The sequence below is a fragment of the Chelonia mydas genome, chromosome 18 (assembly GCF_015237465.2).
Source record: "Chelonia mydas isolate rCheMyd1 chromosome 18, rCheMyd1.pri.v2, whole genome shotgun sequence".
In the NCBI taxonomy this organism is placed as follows: Eukaryota; Metazoa; Chordata; order Testudines; family Cheloniidae; genus Chelonia; species Chelonia mydas.
In genome coordinates, this window is record NC_051258.2 from 21730604 (window position 1) to 21750286 (window position 19683).

General features: G+C 59.4%; 1 protein-coding gene across 1 annotated transcript in view; it reads left to right on the forward strand.

Annotated features, from left to right (window-relative positions):
- Positions 1–19683, forward strand: part of ESPN (espin) — an 81182-nt gene that overhangs the window by 39958 nt on the left and 21541 nt on the right. Inside the window, exons 8-9 of the mRNA XM_037881432.2 lie at positions 12560–12721; positions 13381–13588. Of these exons, the coding sequence (XP_037737360.1) occupies positions 12560–12721; positions 13381–13588 (370 nt within the window). The remainder of the gene's footprint in view (positions 1–12559; positions 12722–13380; positions 13589–19683) is intronic.

A 19683-nucleotide genomic window follows, 5' to 3' on the forward strand; every position in this document is an offset into this window, starting at 1 on the left:
CCCGCTGGGGGGGCCAGACATTTCCCCCCTGCCGCAGGTGCCATGGCCTCCCTGGGGTTGGTGTACAGTAGTGCTGGGTGCGCCCGGGAGGGCGGCGGGGCTCAGCTGTGCGAGTGGTGACGGTCCTAGTTCCACGCCAGGGCTGCGGGCAGAGCTCCAATGCTCGGTGGGCAAGCAAGGCCGCTGTGCGGCCCCCCAGGTCAGTAAGCAGGCCCAGGAAGCGCGCCGTGGTGCGGCGGGAGGAGGGGATGGTTGATTCAGGTCCTAGGACACGTGTAGAAGATGCCCCTGTCCACTCCCCCCAGAGCCAAGTGTCCATCTGCCATCCCTAGCCCGGCTGCTTGGTCCGTCCCAAGGCTCAGACTCCCGGTGGGAGGCTCCTGGGCAGTCTGCTGGCAGGGGTGGGAAGGATGCTAGCCACCCTCCCACGCAGTGCCTAGTAAAGCCCAGAGGTGTTGACGGCTGTGGCCAGTAGCCCCAAGGAGGGGAGGGGTTGACAGGTCTGACCAGGGCTACTGGTGGTGACAAACGGCTCCCCTGTGCCAGGGCGCCCCAGAGCCGCGATCAATCCGTTGATGGCACGTTCACTGGCTCTGGGGGCTAGAGTCCCAGCCCTGGTGTGCCTGCGTGGGAAATGCCCACTCAGCGTGTGAGCAGCTGTTGCTGTTGCTGGGTGGCACCCAGAGGCCCCAGACAGGAGCGGGGCCCCCTTGTACAGATTTGGAGCAAGAGACAGGGGGCTCCAAAGAGGCTGCAGTCTCCCTGGAGCGTGCCGCAGGGAGCAGGCAAGGAGCCGGCAGGACGAGGGGTGAGGCGCAGGAGCTGACTGTGCTCTGCTCGAGGCTCTCGTAACGTGTGCGGACGGGGGGCGGGGGGGCTAGGGTTAGTGCCGCTGTCCCTGCCAAGCCTTTTCTCTAGGCTGGGGCCAGCACAGGGCGGGGCAGCAGGACGCAGGGTGCGGAACTGGGCACCGCAGCAGAGCGAGAGGCCAGCTTCTGCCGCGTGGCTCAGTCCTGGCTGCAGCGTGGCCTGTCTGCTCCGCAGGGCAACTTACAGCTGGTAAAATTCTGCCTCTGATGCTGGAGCCTGGCCCTGGGCATTTGTCTGTTGTCTGCCCTCTGCAGTGCACAGCCGGCGTCGGCCTCAGGGGGCTGCCACACCCTCCGTCAGAGCCCCTGGGAAACAGCCTTCGCCCACAGCCACGGCTTGCCCCCTTCCCGTTCCACGTGCGGGGACGCTCTTCTACCAGAGTCACCTCTGCGCGATGGATAAAGGGACGAGCTTCTGTCCCCTGCTGCGGGTGCTCCCAGGCCTTGCTGCTGTCGGGTCTGGGCCCTGGCTGGGGGCGTCCCAGACCCGTACTGCAGTCTGGGGGGTTTCTGCTCCTCAGAAGAATGTTTATTAGCCAGGGATAAAAGTGGCCTCTAAGTCCTGACCCGGTATTCCAGGGAGCAGGATGAGCCCCTCACTTCCCGGGACGTGGCTGGCGCTTTCCCAGCCTGCCCTCAGTGCCTGGGTATCGGCAGGGCTCCCAGCTGTGGGCGATTGCAGAGGTGAGCGTGAGGAGTGCCTGTCTGATGGGAGGCCGGGAGCCTGGGAACCACAACAGTAGCTCTTTGTGCAGTTCCTTGGCGTCCGCACCTCTCCCACAGGCTGCGTTTGGAAACGTGATGGCCGAGTTTCTAATTTGCTTAATTGCGCAAGGGCTCGTCCAGGCTGGAAGGAGGCGATTACAGCTCAGAAGGCAGCAAAAAGCTTAACCTTGCCCTTTGTCCAGAGCCATGCCCCGGCTGCGCCTGGCCCCCAGGGACAGCACCCCCCTTTGAAGAGTGCCGCACGGCCAGCCCTGGAGGCTGACGACCTCTGCATCCCCACCAAATGGCTCTGGCAGCAGCTGGTCCTGGTCTGTGTCCCTGAGCCTAAGCCCCAAGGACCATTGTCAGGGTGCAGCAAGTGCAGTCTCCCTGCCTCCTGCCCCCATGCTCTTCGCTGGGATGAGGGGCATTACGACCGTTCCCCCGTTGGAGCTGGGCAGAGACCACGGCTCACCAGGCTGCACTGACACCATCACTCAGAGGAGAGGGGCCACGCACCAGTCACCACCCCACCCCAGCCGTCTCCACGCACTGCTGCCCCTGGGCCATGGCTGTCGGCACAGGCATGAACACAAAGGGTGTGAATGTGGTGCCCTTTGGGACTTCACGGCCATGTGCCTGGTGCTGTCTGCCAGCACAGAACCCGGACGGCAGGGCCTCCTAGTCAGGCCTGCTCCAGGGGCAGCAGGGGCCTCAGCACAGACACCCCTTGACACAGACATCCCTGGGCTCTGGGACCCACCTATGACACATGAGACTGACTGGAATGAAGCTGCCTCTCTGGCCAGGCTGAGAGGGCTCTAGTTCTGGGTGCCCAGGGCTGCGGTGGTGCACAGCCCCATGGCATGCACTGGGATGCCGGGCAAGGGCTCATCTGGTGGTGCTCTGGGCATGAGGGAGTAGCTGGCAGCGCTGTCTGGTCTCTGACATGAGTGAGCGTTCGTGCAAGAATCAAGTCCTGAACTAAGGAAAGAATCCTGCTGCAGAGCTGAGAAGCTACAACCAATGCTCAGGGCCTCGCTGGTGCAATAGCGTAGCCCAGATACCGTTGCTAGAAAATAAATACACAAGTGTCCAGTTTCTCTGCAACGCGACCCCCTGGCAGCTTAGTGCAGAAGCGACAGTTCAACACGCAGAAGGCTCCTGGGCTCCTGAGAGCCAGCAGCAGCTTCCTGTTCCAGTTAGCTCGAGTCCTGGCCCGAGGACAGGTGGGGAGCGTTTCCTCTGGAGAGCCCTGGCAGGAGCAGGCTCTGGGTTGCTGGACATTAGACTGAAAGCCAGCACCTACCAGCCCCAGGAATGGCAGGTGTAATAGCACTCCGACAGCCCCACAGGCTCCTCTTGGGCGTGGGGACTGTGGGGCTGGCAGTGAGAGACACGCGTTTAAGTGGCAGTGCGTTAGCAGGGGACTTCTGGTGCCTGTTTCTATTGGCTGGGCCTTGTGGGGTGGATGGGCAGCCTGGGTGGGTGGGAAACACCCCAGAAGGCACAAGGCAAAGCTGGACCACAGTCTGGAAAGGTGTGATCCCCCACCTCCTGGGTGATTGAGGATCCCCCTATCCCTGCTCACCCTCCCTGTACAGGGGACGCCCTTGTTTCCCGCAGACTCAGTGCTATGGTTTTCCAGTGCCCTAGCACTGAGCAGCAGGTGCTGTGACAGTTCCTAGCCACACCGCCTCCTGGACGTGCCGCTAACCTCAGGCCATCGCGCCTGGGGGCACAGCTGTTTGGAGGCTGCCCAGGGCAGCGGATGTTCCAGCAAGCAGAGCAGAGCTGACATGCCAATGTGTTCTGAAATGAGCCCAATGGCCATGGGTGAGCCCAAGACCCTGCTTCCCTCTGAAACGAACCCCGGACTGGAGCTCCAGCTGCTATCGATGGGTCTTACCCTGATTGCAGACACTGGGCCCAAAGACTCCCTGGTGCTAGCCCCAGTCCTGCAGACTGAGTCAGGGGAGGGCAGAATTTGGACAATTGGCCCTAGATGGGTGTCCGGTGCAAGGGGAGTAGCAAATGGCCAGAAGTGGCCCCCTGCACCACACTGTCCCTTTCACACACACAAATCCCCCCAGAGCCAGACAGCTCCTGCAACAGCTGAGCTGGAGCGCCCCCACTGGAGTCTCTAGCCCTTTACCCAGCTTTCCCATGGACCGGTGCCCCCTGAGGAGAGCCCACCCCAGGCGGATGTGCCGCTCCCGGGGGGAGCATCCAACCAGGGAAATTGCCCTCCTGCATGGAATATCAGTTGGTTGGAAATGTATCCCCTCCGAGGAGGCTTTAATGATGCCTCCCCTGCATGCTCCCTCCATGCCCAGTGTCCGACTTAACCCAGATAACGATCCCTGCAGCTGGAGGCTCATTAGCTATTGAACACACAGCCCAGAGAAAAGAGCCCAGCAGCTGAGCCAGCCGGCAGAGAACGAAAAAGCCACTTGACAATGAAATAGACACATAAGAAGAATAGGGCAAAAATGCCCAGGGCTGTAAGGGGAGACACAAACGCTGCAGAGCAGGAACCGCACGCCACTTCCGGGCAGGGGGCACGTCCTGCCAGTGCGGGGAGAGCTGCCCAGGCTGTCTCCTCCCAGCCGACGCTGCCCTCTCCCCTCTGCCGCACGCCGCCATCTGCCAGACTTAGGGCACACAGTTTTATTTTTTAACCTAGTCAAGAATCACTTTGAGTCCCTGGTGCCACTGGGCCTTATTGTACATTTGCAAGTGCCACGGAGGGCTCGTGTGAGCCGTTATGGATGAGGGAGATTCCGGAGCCACAGCAGTCGGGAGAGGTGCTAACCTCTGTGTGCTTCACCTTCTGCCATTGTTCATTCATGGGGTGCGTGGGGGACGGGATCCCTGCCCAGGACATGGCCACTCGCGTCCCGGCCCCGTTACACCGCCTCCTGCAGCAGACGACGCGTCTGAAATCCTTGGGGCTAAATGGCTGTTGCAGCGTGCACATCAGCCAGCTGGCGCGCCCCGGTCTCCGCTATCGGAGCCGGCGTCCGGCATGGCCTGGGGTGGAGAGCCCTTGCGTGCAGGTGCTGGTAGCCGAGGCAGTTCAGCCCTTCCGTTGAGCCTCGTGTGATCCACAGCTCCCCGCTCCCAGGGGTGTCCGTGACGGGGACCAGCCTGAGGGGTTCTGCCTTTCCTCGCGCCCCTGCCTGGCAGCTGCCATCAAACAGGATGGGAACCTCATGCTGCCCCTGCAATGTGCTGCAATCACAGCGGTCTGTCCTGGGCATGCTGGTGTCTTGCACGCTCGATGGGCTGAGGACCGCCGCAGGGCTGGCCCACGCTCCGCGCCGGCTGGCAGAGCAGGCATCGGGGCCAGTGACGGCGCTACGCTCCCTGAGGTGCCGGGCTTGTAAAATGTATCCTGCTGCGGGGCATAAGGGGCAGATCCCTCTGTACTTGGGGGCCGAGGCGGGGGGTGAAACCCCAGTCAGGGTATAAGGGGCAGAGCTTGGAGGCTGGGGGTGAAGCCGCGCAGGGAGACCCAGCTGCCCACTCCGGGAGAGAGGTGGCATGAGGAGATGGCACTCTCACCCTCGCCACCTTTCCACTTCCAGGCCCGCTCCAGTAACTGGCCACCCAGGTTACAAGCCACCAGCTCCCCTTCCGGACGGGGGACCAGGTCTGACGTAGCTGAATGCCCCTGCCGCTCCCAGCACCCAGAGAGTGCACGTTCTGGCCCGACTCCCGCGCTGGTCCAGGGCCTTTCTCCTCTAGCACCGGCTCCAGTCTGGCCCCATGAGCCCGATGACCATGTGCATTCCCCTATGGCAGTCTCGGGGGCATGTCTGGGCAGGGAGGCGTGTCCTGGTTACAGCGCCCATGCTCAGAATTTCCTTTATGGTGATGGACTTCTTGCTGGGTTTGCTCTTTGCCGTGGGGCTGGGGTGGGGACAACGTGCTAGCAGGATACTGGTGTGTTGGGGGGGCAGACGTACACCCAAGTGCAGTTTGCCTCTGTTGCCCTGAGCCACATTACTCTGTGATCAACACCAGCTTTTGTCATTTGTTAAGCCTTGTGGTGCCGCAGATACTCCTCTGGGAACCCCAGCTGTACCCTTCTAGGCTGCTTCTGGCTTATCTCCTGCCACGGGGGACAGTGACCCCAGCCCAGCAGCCAGAGTTCACAAACACCCAGTGGCTCCCATTGTTCTTGGTGGGAGAGGGGTTCTCCTTTGTTCTGAATGGGAGAGGGGTTCTCTCAATGGGAGAGGGGTTCTCTCAATGGGAGAGGGGTTCTCCATTGTTCTCCACTGGATGCTCACCATTTTGGAAAGTGAGGTCATTGATTCATAGATTCTTAGATTCCAAGGCCAGGAGGGGCCATTGTGATCCTCTAGTTTACTCCCATGCATACACTCCTGCCCCCAGGCACCAGATCCTTTGCCCTAGCCCACCTGTGTACCAGCACCCTCCTTCCATCACCATCAACTACTGGACCCACAATAACCTGTAAAGCTATATTTAAATAGATGTTTTGTGGCCAACTGAAGCTAGTTAAAGTGGGTGATTACAAAGTGGCAGAGTCTGCAGGGACTAGCGTGCAGGGTGCAGGATATTTTTCTCCACTTCCCATGCTGTGATACTGTCAGCTCCCCAGAGCTGTTCTCATTGTGTCTCTGGGGCAGCACAACCATAAGAGGCGGCTGTTAGGCTAGCTCCTTTGAGATTAGCAAAGTCAATACTCAGCTCGCCTGTGCACGGCGAATGCCTGTTCTGCTGCCCAGTGGCCTAGCACCATTGTATTTCCTAGCGCACCCTCCGTTCATGGGGTCACAAGGGCTCCCAGAGAAGCAAGGGTCGGAGGGGAGCCTCACACAGCGGAAGTGTCTGGCTCAGTGGGCGAGGGAGTCCCCGCTGCTTGCCTAGCAGCGTGGAGAGCAGCAGCGAGGGTGCGGCAGGGCGGCTACGCCAAGCGAGGTTTGACGGGCATGGAGCGGGTGGAGAGTAGTGTCATGCAGGCTTGTTTGCTGCCTTGGGGGAACAGACTGGGCTTCTTGAAGGATTCTGAGTTATTGGTATTACCGTAGTGTGTCGGAGTCCCAGCCACGGGCCATTGCCCAGGCACTGAACAGAAAGCTGGGCCCTGCCCCTGCCCCAGAGAGCTGACAGCTGGCTAGAGCAGAGAGCCAGCATTCCCTGCCCGGCCTGCCCCCTGCTCCCAGCCGCCCAACGGGACCCGGGCCTTTAGCACGCAGACAGCAGGGGCTGCTCCACTAGGTCGTTCGCAGACTCTTTTGGGCAGGGCCTGTTTTTCCTGTGTGCGCGTGTTAGCACCCGACAGTGCAGGGCCCCGACTCCCAGTCCAGGCCGCAGGCACTGCCGCAGTGCAGGTGATAAATACTACATTGGAGCCAGGGCCTGTTCTGTGTGAGTAACCCGCGAGCCCCGCCAGCGTGGCGCCCCACACATGCTCCCGGGGGCTGGGCCAAGCGCCCAGTGCGGAGAGGGGAGCGTGGCAGGCAGGGGCAGGGCCCAATGTAATGCTAGCCATGCCTGTCACAGTCCTGCTGAGAGATGCCTGCCAGAGATGTGTCTGCACTTCGGGCCAGTGGGAGGGTGCCAGGGTAATGCGAGCTGGGTAGCGAGACTGGAAAGAGCAGCATGGGGAGCTGGCAATTACCCACCCTGCAGAACGGGGGTTCAGAGCTGCAGGGAAATGGGGCGCTGGCCCCCCCCTGGAATAACAGAGCCCGGGGGCATCTCCCGCAAGGAGCACCAAGGTGCAGACATAACGGACAGACCCTGCCCATGCTGGGACCAGCGGGAGTGTGGGCAGGGCCTGCCCTTACCCAGGGGGCTGAGTGGGCGAGGGGGGAGCAGCTGGCAAAGTCCGAGCCAGGGTCTCTGGTGCTGATGGGCAGAGACAACAGGTGAGCAGCCTCCCCACCCCCCAATTCCTCCTGCCTCTGCAGTCAGTGGGAACCCAGCTCTGGCATCGCCGGGGCTGCAGGAGCCGTCCTGCAACGGGCCAGCAAGCCCCTGCAGCATTAGCCGAAGGGGGCCAAGTGCCCTGCAAAGCCGCAGGGCTCAGCCATCTGGCGTGGGGACCATCACACTGCACTTAGCGAGGGACACAGGCCTGGGCGGGATCTCCCGGGTGACAGAGTCCAGCCCCTGTTGTCACAGGCAGCCCCGTCATCTAACCCCCTTCACAAACATGGCCAGCTCATTAGGGCCCCCGCTCCTGCCATTGGGAGGCTGATCCCACCCCTCACCCCTCTGATGGTTACAAACATTCTCATTTCCAGCTACATTTATTCCTGGCCCGTTCAGACCCTTTGTCAAACCCCTCCGAAAGCAGAAGCCTCCTTAAGCCCCCCACCCTGCCCATAGCGAGCATCTCTTCAACAAAGCCCCCACAGACAGGAGGGGCTTGACCAAACCGTGCACCGCTTCAGAGCGGCCACGTTCGCGCCAGCTGGCCTGTGCTGAGGGCTCTGTGTGCCTGGAGGAAATTCACTGGCAGCGATGCAGCCATGCCATGCCACGCCAGCCCCCATCGGCACATTGATTTAGCTGGGGATTGGTCCTGCTTTGAGCAGGGGGTTGGACTAGATGACTTCCTGAGGTCCCTCCCAACCCTGATATTCTGTGAAAGCAGGGCAGACATGGCGCAGCTAAGGTTGGCGTTTGACCCACACAACGGCTGCACTCATGTCATGACCCCAGTGCCCCTTTCCAGGATGCGGACTGGGCCTGCCTTAGGTTGGGATGTCCTCAGGTCCGGGGCCGCCCCTTGCATGTGTGCGGAGGGCACAGAGATTGTGGGTGTTTCACAGACAAGGCCAGTGGCATCTCCTGGGGCTCGGGGCTCGCATTGACCACCCCAATGGTCCCGGGGGGCAAGCCTGGGGTGGGCCAGAACCACATTAAGGATTCAGAGGGCAGGGATGCTGTGTGCAGAGCAGGGTTTTCGAGATGCCCATTTTAAGGTTAATTTTTAGTTAAAGTTTTGTGAAGAGAAATGGGAGCTGCTGCCCCATGATTGGCTAGTGACTCTCAAGTGATGTCACTGCCAGGTGAGCCGATAGGTGTGGGCAATTCATTCGAGAGCTGCTGTAACCGGAGAGGCTGGCTCAGGTATCAGCAGGTGTGCTGAGGCCAGGTATCGGGTGGCACTTTTGTTTCAGGCTGGCAGGTTCAGTGGGTCTTAGCCTCACTAGGCGCAGGTAAGAAGGGCTTTTACTTTACCCTACAGACATTGCCTGGGGGTGGAGGGTCTTTGCTGGGCTCTTTCCCTCTGCTTTGCACTCCCACGGACGCCCTGGTCCTTCACCCTGCAGCGCTGGGTCAGGGAGCGTTTGGTGCCCTGCTACGGACTGGGGCTGGGCTCTGCAGGATGGGCCCTGAACACAGCCAGGGCACTTCTGCAGGCGGTGGGTTGCATGGGACAGTGCTGGAGTGTGCTTATGTTGTTGCAATGACAGTGGCTAGTTGTGGAGGGAGCAGAGTGGGACTGGAGGAGGAGGACTTGGGGGGGTCTCCCGTTAGCACCACAACTGTGCTGCTCATGAGGGGGGATGCCGGTGTCTCAGTAAGGGGCTCCTGGGACACTTTCCCCCCTTGTCTGTCACCCACCCCGTGTGTCCCTGAGGAGGCAGGACTGAGGAGCCATCCCAGTCATCCCTGCAGGTGTGGGGCTGATCCTACGGGGCTATCGACAATGACATGAATTCATGCCTGGCTGGCCTCTGTGTGCAGTGCCCAGCGAGACGGGAGGTAGGAGCCTCAGGAGCAAAGGGCTGTCCAGTGATGCAGCTGGCCCCTGTCTGTCTGTCTGTCCTCGTGGCCCCTTTCCTCTGGGGAGGACACGTGGGCTTTGTGGCTGGCACCAGAGTGTTTAGCATGTTTGATTCTCTCCTTCCGTTTCCATCACCTGCACTGTTGAGCCGATGCGTCCTCCATGGTTTTCTCCATGCCTCCCTGATATCGGTGCGCAGAGTAACACGGGGGCGTCTGTCAGGGAGGAAAGGAGCATTGAGCTCACCTGCTGTCCGGCCAGCTGGGCCCTTGTCCCCCACACGTCTCTTATCTCTTTGGGAAGCAAAGCTCTGTGCGGCTCACATGAGGGCCGGTAGGGCTGCAGCAAGGGCCTGGGCTAGCAAGGCTCCTGCCGCACATCCAGTGCTTGGGCAATCAGACCTCTGCTCATCTGTGAGCACTCTAGCTCACCAGTGCCCAGCGGGGCCATGGTACTGGAACATGCTGCCGCCCCGTTAGCATTTCTTTACTAGTGGTTTGCATCCTCCCCGGTCATTTATATTTTGGGAACAAAAAGCGAGAGATCTCCTCAATGCAGTCACCAGCCTGCTTGTTTGCAACACCCAGAGCGCAGGAGGCTGGCAAGAGTTGCCATCTTTAGCAGTTGCCCTCTTCGCTTTGCATCAGCTGCTGGCCAGAGCTGAGGCCTGCAGCAGCAGTGGATAGCGAGGCAGTCAAGGAAGCGTCTTTTCTTCACTCACAGAGCAGGACTTCAGAGCCAGTTGCCACTAGCAACCAAAAGCTCTGGGTCCGTTTGGAGAACACAGCCCCTTGGCATTTGAGTGTCCATGCTGTGCATTCACCAAGGTGTCATTGGAACTGTATTTCCTTGCTAAGGGCCACATTCTGACCTCAAAAAAAACAGGAGGACTTGTGGCACCTTAGAGACTAACCAATTTATTTGAGCATAAGCTTTCGTGGGCTACAGCTCACTTTGTGCTCAAATAAATTGGTTAGTCTCTAAAATACAGACTAACACGGCTGCTACTCTGAACCCTGTCATTCTGACCTCAGTTGCATTATTCTGGATTGTGATTGGTTTAACTGAGAGCAGAATTTGGCTTTGAGTCCAAAGGAGACTGTGTGAGCAGCACGTAGGCAATTACCAATTACCAATGCAGATTGGTCTGTTTAACGTTCCAGTCATACAAATCATGGCCATGCAAAATTGTATGCAAAGGGGAAAGAGAGATGAATGCAAATAGCCTGGCCTCTGGAACAAAAAAGCTTGTGAGTTGGAGTCAGGGACTCTGAGATTCTGTAGCGAAGATGCAACCAGCAGTTCTCAGCTGTGCTGTGTGTGCGAGCCCCATTCCCAAGGGCCATGCTCCCAAGGCAGCAGTCTCTTCGGGCTGCCCCTGTCTGGTTGCAGGAAGGCTCACACTTGGGCAAGGGGAGACTCTTCGTGCCCCAGTGGCTTAGCACAAGGCCCCTACTGTGTTCCCAGCTCACTGGCTCCACAGGGGCAGAGATCTAGGTCTGGTATGTATCTGTCCCCCCTCTGAGTGCCTCGTCATCACTAATGTATTTACCCCACCACATCGGTGTGCAGCAGGGCAGGGCTAGCGAGCCTATTCCACAGAGGGGGAACAAGACACAGCCAGACTCACCCATGGAGTCTGTGGCAGAGTGGTAACTTGAACCCTTGTCTCCTGAGTCCCCAACCTGGTGCCCTAACCATTGGGCAGTTCTTCCCAAGAGCACATCAAACCCGGCCTGGGGCAGCTCTCTTGTAGCAATGCAGGCCAGCTCCCCAAGGGCTCAAGGCCAGCCTCCAATTGCAGGTGTTTACAGCATCGTCCTGTGTCCCCGCAGCGTGATCACGGCATGCTCCCTACCCCGGCTTGAGGCTGTCCCGCAGAGAGCTGCCCCCGGCTCAGCGCTCTGCCCCCTCGCCCAGCGGAACTGCCTGGTCACTGTCCCCTGTAGCCATGTGCGTGAGGAAGCACGCTCTGGAGAGTAGCGAACCCTGGCTCAGAGGCTCCAAGAGCCTCTGGAAAACAGCTAGTGCCGTTTCCAAGGATCTTTGTGCTATTACCTGCCTCATAAAAAAAAATCCAGGCCACTCAGCTGTTCTGCACACAAAGCCCTTGAGATCTGCACCAAGGCGATTTAAGGCTGCTGCTCCCAGCCCCGTTATGTAAGAACATGGCCACTGAAAGCAGTTTGGGGCTGTGGGAAGCGCCCGGCTCCGCTGGTTTTGCAAAGGGATAAGCTGCCCCAGCTAATCCGCAGGGGCTGGGATTGCGTGCTGTGGCTCCTAAACTCTCCTCAAAAGGGGTTACGCAAACAAAGATTCGACCAGGTTCTTAGTGCTGCGGGCAGGGCAGGTCTCAGGGCCCTCCGTGGCTTTATGGAATTGCATTCCCCTGCTCTCACCTCAGCAGCTAGACGCTAGAGAGACGAGCACACCAGGAAAACCTAAAACAGTCAATGAGATTTTTCAGTTCACTAGAAAATTACCCATGATGTCTCCTGCTCTGGGACCGTCACAGAACGGATGGGGTATCTAATGCTGATAAATGTGGCATTTGGCTCAGCGTTCTGAATCCCAGCTCCACACATGGAGTATCGGCCGGGCAGCGCTCAGCTACTTTGTTATTTATCACACGTGAAGCACAGAGGAGCTCTGGGAGATATTAATGCAAACTACATTGCTGGCTGTGTGCTGGAAATGGAAATGATTAAACAACTGAAGAGCAGCTCAGAACCGGGTTATTTCTCCAAGTGTTCGTCCCCCAATGAGTGGCACTGGAGCTGTCAATGGACAATGGCCAGAATGCCTTTTTGTTCGGTGTCTGTAAAGCGCCCAGCACATTGGGTCCAGAGCAATCACTGGGGCTCCTAGACCCTCCAATGATCCAAAGAAATAGAATAGCCCTGGTGGCATTCACCAGCACGCGGGGTGCAGTGCTACAAGGTGTGCCATGGAGCAAATGATGCCTCTGTGGAGGAGGGTCTGGCCTCAGTTTCCCTGCATGACCCGGGGCAAGTCACGTTGTGTCTCTGGACCCCAGTTCCCACCCGTCCCGGGTGAGGCTGCTCCTTCCTCCCCACCCTTGTCTATTTCAAGGCAGGGACAGTCTCCCACTCCATGTATTAACAGCACCCAGCAAATGGGGCCCTGCTCTCATCAGGGGCCTCCCCATCCCTCCCGTGCAAACGCTGCTACCCCTTGTTGCTTGCAGTTATCGACACACGACAGCAGCCTGGAAGGCCTCCGGCGGGTCGACTCCAGCAGGAAATCTCGGAACTTCAGCAAGCAGCCCAGCACTGGGGATTACTACAAACACCTCGACAATAGTGTGGGGGAGCAGCCTGGCAGCTGGAAGATGGCGCACAGCGAGGAGGTGAGCCGCTAGGGCCGTTGCTCCCACCATCCGCCCTTCAGCTGCTTTTCTCTGGGGCCCCCAACCCTCAGGGCATCGAGCCTGAACTCCTGAGCGAGCTCCCGGCGCCTGAGCGGGTCTGACTGGGCAGGGCAGGCTGCAGGGCAGATCCTGTTTGTACAGACATGGACCTGCCTGGCTCAGGGGCTGGGAAGCACAGACTCCCCCTCTTGGGGACCTGTCCAAACCCCAGTGCTGGTGACTCTCCAGGGCTTGTATGAAATTAATTGGGGGGCGGGGGGGGGCTCAGCCCAGTTCCCACTGCACAGATAGCCGCATCGCAAAGCCAACCACCGCAGCTGGCATGAACTGGCCATCTCGCCAGCAGCCTCAGCCGGGGCCCAGAGCTGCCTGGGGCCCAGCCCTTGCTGCGTTGCCCCAGAGCAGCGTGTGGGGAAGCTGCCTGCTGGCCCCGCCCCGGGGGGGGGCTTTGGCCTCCATTGCCAGCTCTCCCCAGCAAGGGGACTCATCACAGCCCCAGCTGGGAGGCCCTCAGGCCCTGCCAGAAGCAGCAGCTGGCAGGGTGACAGCGGGAGGGAGTGTTTAGCATCGCCTGACAGTCGCACTTGCTGGACCTTTCTTGGCTGTTTTCAATGGATTTATTTGTTGGTTTGTTTAAGGCGTCTCTTCTTTCCAACGACGACAACGTGCACAATGGGAGTGCAGCTGAGAACAAGCCCTCTGGGGACATGACGCCCCCGCCTCCGCCCCCTCCTCCTCCTCCTCCTCTTCCTGAGAACATCTGTCCTCCACCCCCGCCCCCTCCACTGCCAGCAGAGACTCAGGTGCCCTCTTTCAGCCAGCGCCGCTCGTCTTCTTCCACTGGAAGTAAGTTGCAGAGCTCTCTGCCACACATTCGGGGCCTCCTCTGGTTGGTTTGACACCCTGGGCTCTGATCTGTGGGCTGGTAATGCAGCTTCCTGCCAAACGAGGGAGGAACCCAGGGTTGTCAAATAAAATTGCTGGGGTTTGTTTTCAGAATTCCCCCCGCCCCAAGGGCTTCAAGAGAGATGTAAAATGAGTGGGAACAGGTAAGCTCATCAGAGCACACCCTGCAAAAGGCTTTAGCTCTGGCAGTCTGGATGCGGCGCCGTATGTGGGCTGTTCTTTCTGACACACGCTAGTCCCTGTCTCTAGGAGCTGTCCCTCCGTGTGCAGAGATAACACACTGAGCGAGGGGGGAGGCAAAGGCTAACATACATAAGATTATGCAGGTGCTCTGCTGTACATGGTCCCTGCTATTTCTCTGCGGGGCACATGGGGACACCTGGCCAGCTTGCAGCCTCGTCCAAGCAGGTTTATGATTGTGGCACAAGGATGCTTGGGATTTTTTGTGCATGGAGGGGGACAGGTGGGAGCTGGGATCAGTAAAGAGAGAGACACCGAGTCAGCTGACATACCTCCCAACCAGCCTTACTGTAGCTTCCATTTACCCTCAGAGGCTTGAGACTAGCAACAAGCCACGGTCAGCTCTGTCGCATACAGACAGGGGAGGAGGTGAGTCCCTGCTGCCAGGAGCTTCCGTTCTAAGTAGGCACAGGACATGCAGCTTGGCTGTTGCAGTTCAAATCCTGGTTCCCTTGCCACTGTGAATTGGTGCTAACCTTTGTCACCTGAACTAGCCGGAGGGAGAGCGGAGGGTACCGCTGCAAAGTGTCGGAGAAAAAGGGACGTGTCATTAACACTCAGGATGTTACACTTTGATCTTTCTAAGTGGTTGGTCTGAGTGACGCCAATTTCAGGCAAACCCAGCCCTGCAGCCCCCTTGGAGCTGGGCCCCATGGCAGCCAAGTAGGAGCTTCCTCTGTGCAACACACCTCATAAACTGTCTCCAGTTATTTGTTCCTGACCCTGCTTCCCTTCTGGAGCAGCTGCCAGGGTTTGGGTTTTCTCTCGGCACTGGGGCCCTGCTGGGGAGCTCTCCCTGTGCCCCGAGGCTGGCACGGCTGGAGATGGGGCTGGCACACGCATACCGCAGCAGGGAGCCGGAGGCAGTGGGGTGTTCAGACGGAGCAGGCGGTATTGCTGACCCACTCTGCCAGGCCAGTTGGCTCCTGTCCCCACCGGGCACTGTGGCTCTGGCTGCCACAACCAGCGCTGCAGGTGATGCGGGGTCTGTCTCTGAGTGGCCCGCGGGGGGGGTGGGATGTGGGAGCTCTTGGTAAAGACAGCGCTGACCCCTGGGGAGCGACACTCTCAGATCCTCACATGCCTCAGCGGATCGCCGGCAGCCAGTGACCGGAGAGCCATTAGGTCTGTCCGCCCAGCCCATGGCGGTGGGTCCCCGCCCAGCTCCCAGAGTGGGGCTCACGCTGGCCTGCTGACAATAGCGGTGTAGACAGCGCTTTGAAGGTGCAGCTCAGACCCCAAAGCCTAGCGAGGGGGATGGGCATCCGAGCCCAAGCTACAGTCCAAACCGCATCTCGAAGCAAGCACTAGCCGGAGCCCAGACCGGCCTGATGAGGAGCTGCCGTGGCTGCCGGGCAGGGCAGAACGGCACCCTGTAGCCCAAGGCTTTATTCTGCAGCTGTCACTGGAGAAGCTGCACTTGGATCCTTCCCTTTGTACCCTCCTCTGGGAGCCCGGATGCGTCTGGAATGGGACCGCGCTCCTGCCGCAGGGAGCCCTCGGGGACTGTTCCCAGAGCCCGGCCGAGCGAGCAGAGGGGCCCTGGGAAGCCGCCTTGCTGGGGGTCGCCAAACTCAGCTAGGGTTAGAAGAGGCAGCCTGGGGCTGCCTGCTCCCTAGCCGGGGATGCACCCGCCAGCCTAGAGGAGAGCAGGCCCCCAGAGAAAAAGGCAAGTAGCAGGTCCCTAGGCCCTGAATTACACGGCCCAGCTGGCAAAGCCTGCAGCCCAAACCCACCATGAGCCCCTGTGCCTGGCTGTGGCAAGGCTGTTTGCGGGCAGGCCCTGTCACCAGCATGAGGGGCTGTGGGGCGAGCCCCTTCTGCAGGGTGTGTTAGCATGGAACAGTCAAACAGCTTGCCCCTCTGAGGGCCCCCCCCACTCCACTGCATAGCATAGCATCCCCCTCCCTTTCCTGCCAATATCAGTCGATCCATCCTTCCTCCCTCCCTTTTACTATCAAGCTCCCCAGCCTCAGACCTCCTCCCTTTGTAGAGCTGGGGAGGTGGCCCTAAGGGCCCACAGCTGGCCCAGCCCTGTGCCCAATATCCCGGCACTCAGAGGCAGCAGCTGGGCTCCTTCCTCCAGCCGGGGGCGGGGGGGTTAACCCTTCCCTAGCCAGCCACCAGTCAAAGCCCAGGGTAGCCGAACAGACAAGCCAGGCTATTCAAGAGCCCCAGGAGTGGCTCAGCCGTGCTGCGGTAAAGCACCAGGCCCAAGGCCCCCTCCTTGTCTTCACTCGCAAACAGTGTGTTTGCATAGGGTGAACGTCCTCATGTAGACCAGAGGAGGTGTCCCTTAAATCTGTGTGAGCTGGTCGCGGTGACCCCCCGGATCCTGCCGCATCCCCCGTCCAGCTGCCCCAGGGCAGGCAAGGCCCCCTTGGGGCGGCTGCTGTTCTCTGCAAGGCTCCCCTGACCCCCCGCCCCTGCCCGGCCCCTGCATTGTCCCTGTGCCCAGCACTCATGCTGCTCTTCTCAGAGGGCAGGGCTGGGCTCGCCAGCATTGGTGGGGGTTGGGCTTGGTGCCTGCAAATGGCCGGGAGCTTTAGGCACAGACAGGACACAGGTGCCTGCACCCTCTGCATTCGGGGCCTGCCTGCTGGGCAGTGGGGCCTGCAAGAGTTTTGCTTTGTGCCATCGGGTCACAGAGCTGGGGGGCAGCTAGGTCACAGCCGGGGGGGGGGAGGAGACGCTACCAGGGCCTGCTGCCCCCGTCCCCCTCTTTGGGGGTGTCAGGTGTACAGTGAACATTATTGATCGTGTGAGTGACTGTGGAGGGGGCAGGCAGAGGGGGGCCCCTACAGGGCAGGCAGAGGGGGCTCCATACAGGGCAGGCAGAGAGCGGCCCCCAGAGGGGCAGGCAGAGGAGGCTCCCCTGGAGGGCAGGCAGAAGGGGGCCCCTAGGGTGTCAGAGTGAGGGCCCTCCAGAGGGGCTGGAAGAGGGGGGCCCACCAGAGGGGCAGGTTCTTTCAGAGGGAACCCCAGAGGGGCAGGCAGTCCCTGCCCCAAAGAGCTACCAGACGCAATAGACCAGACAGACACAGGGTGGAACACACCAGCAGGGACCTACATGATGGCAGCAAACGGCACGTCAGTGTCAGGATTTATTGGTTTGTTTCTTTTGGGGAGGTGGGGGGGTTACGTAGGAGGGGATCAGCTACATGGAAAGAACAGGGAAGGGAGGGGCAGGGTTGAGGGGGACGGGGTAGGGGAGGGGAGAGTAAGGGTGCAGGTGTGGAGTGAAGCTGAGGTGAAGAGACCAGGGGGAGCGGGGGCAGAGAAAGTCCAGTCAAACTGTAGGAAGGTCTCGGAATACCCAGTGGCCCCTGCTCTGGCTGGTTCTGGTCCTACCCGCTGGGGCTCTGGCTGGCAGCTCTCTACAGTTCTCCCCCAGGGCTACATGGTGGGGAGAAGGGCGGCAGCTCCTAGGTGCTAGTCCCCCCAGAGTGGGGTGGGGTGGGGGGAAAATCTCCCTTGCACAGTTCTGGGTCATACAGAGTCCTGGGAGGAGGTGCACCCCCCAATATAGTTAGCCTGTGGAACTCACTGCCACAAGATATCATGGAGACCTACCACGGGCAGGACTAGCCAGGAGCTAGCCAGAGCCATGATAACAAGACCACCCAGACCCACAACAGGCAGGGTTAACAAAGTCCCATGATAGGAAGAAACACCCCCCATGGCAGGTTATCCAAGCGTTGTCCGTTAGGGGGTTTCTTGCCCCATCCTCTGGCAGCTGGTGCCGGCCCCTAGGGGAGACAGGAGACTGGGGCCTGTGGGCTCCTGGTCTGATCTTACCTGGCAGGTCCCTTGTTGCTCAGATCCGGCGGCCTGCAGACCCACTGGGCGCACCCTGCCACCATCCATCACCCCACAATCCCCACCCCCTTGGCACTGCTGCTGCAGAGCAGAGTGCCCTGGGGGTGCTGTCTGGTGACCCCATGTGGCACTTTGCTGCCTTGGGGGCTCATGTGCTCGTCCAGTGGGCTGCAGGAGTTGAGTGTCACCCACCCCAAGGGGGATTAGCCTAGCGCTGCTCCTTGGCACCTGCTTGCTGGCCTCGGGAGAGCTTTGCCTAGTGACCGTCTCTGGCATGAGAGCGGGTGGAGGAGCGTTAATTGCAATGCTCCTGTAGGGCATTAGGGATGTTTTTCCCTCTGCTCGCTCGCTGGCCTCAGGGTCAGACCCACAGAGCCTGCCCCACGTCCATCGCATGACGAATCTCAGCCCGTCTGGCTGTGTCTTTAAGAGGCAGTGACCAATTGGAGCTGGCAGCCCAAGAGCAGCAAGCCACTGGTGTCCCAGATACCTGAGACTGCAGCTGTCCAGATTGTCTTAAGCCAGTTACTCTGTAGGTGTGACATGCACGGTGCTATATAACCCCGCCGCAGAGCTGCTGCACTTCCAACAGCCTGGGGATTTCTGCTGCCCGCCACCCTAGTGACGGGACAGAGTCATGACTGTCACATGGGCGACACTTACGGAGATCTCCTCGTCCTCGAAAAGGCTGGCTCCCCTCACGCCTCTCCTGAAGAAACTGCTCAGGATTAATGGTAACTTTTGGCAGACCCTGCACCACACCCGGGAAACAGTAGCTAAAATAACAGCGTGTGCAGGCGATTGCCTGTAACGTTGAATCTCCTCCAGCAATAAGGGCACGTTATTAAACCAAACAGAGCTTTAAAGAAGGGTATCCTTACAGATCAGATATGCTTTGATTGACCAGTACAGAAGAATAAAGGGGACTTCTAAGAATAGAGACACACATGCAAAATCCAGCCAGAGACAACTGACAATGGCAGAGCAAACTGCCGCTTAACTTAAACCTCCGAAATGCGTCTGCTCGCCAGTACCCCCTACCTGTGCTCCGGTGCGGTGAGCCCTGTCAGCAAGGACTCTGAATCGCGCTTTCCTCTCGAACCCACTCTGCAGATTTCCAGGCTCTCTTCCATTCGTGGGAACCTGCTATGACTGGCTCAGACCCCCAGGCTGGCAGACAGGGGAAATATTTCTTAACTTTTATTTTAAAATAACTTGAAAACGTTAGCGTAAGCGTCAGCTTATGAATTTATGCAGCCTTGCATTGGTTCTCTGTGGCAGCTAGCAACGTTCCCCCTTGGCCTTACTCTCACTTGTGTTTCTAGTTTCCTTTTTTAACCTTAACTCCATGGGCTTGTCTGTCCTCTTCACTGGGGTCTGCGTGGTATCGCTCCTTTCTGCTCGTACCCACTTATTCTCCCTGCTGGCTGCTTTTCTTCTCTGTCTTGTGGGAGCCAAATGCCTCCTCTTCTAACTGCACTTCTCTGCTTCTCTCTCTACCTCCTAGAAGGAAAAGCTTTGGGGCACAGGAAGAGACCGAGTAAGTCCTGCAGCTGTTTGACCATCCCTGTGGGAAGTCAGCAGAGTGCCCAGTGCGTGGGGGGGGAGGAGGAAAGGGAAGTGCCCTGGCTCCTTTCTGTTAGTCCCTGAATGGTCAGTGTCCAGTGTTCTCCCCTCCTCCACAGGGAAGGCTGATGCTATTTGCCATTAGGATGGTGGCTGTTTAATGACTTGAGACCCACTGGTGATTGCTGGGGCACACACAGATCTGATCAGCTGGGTGGGGCACGAATGGCGCTGCAGAGCCCTGCTTGTCCTCGGTGCAAGGAGCTGCTGTGTGCTTCACCCCAGGGTCAGCATGGCCCAGGGCACCTGTCCGCTTGATCTGCTCTTGGCAACAAACAGCTGCTCCTCTGAGACCCTCAGGCACCCGTCCCACTGCCAGAAAGGACCGGGATTTAGGCACTCGGATTCTG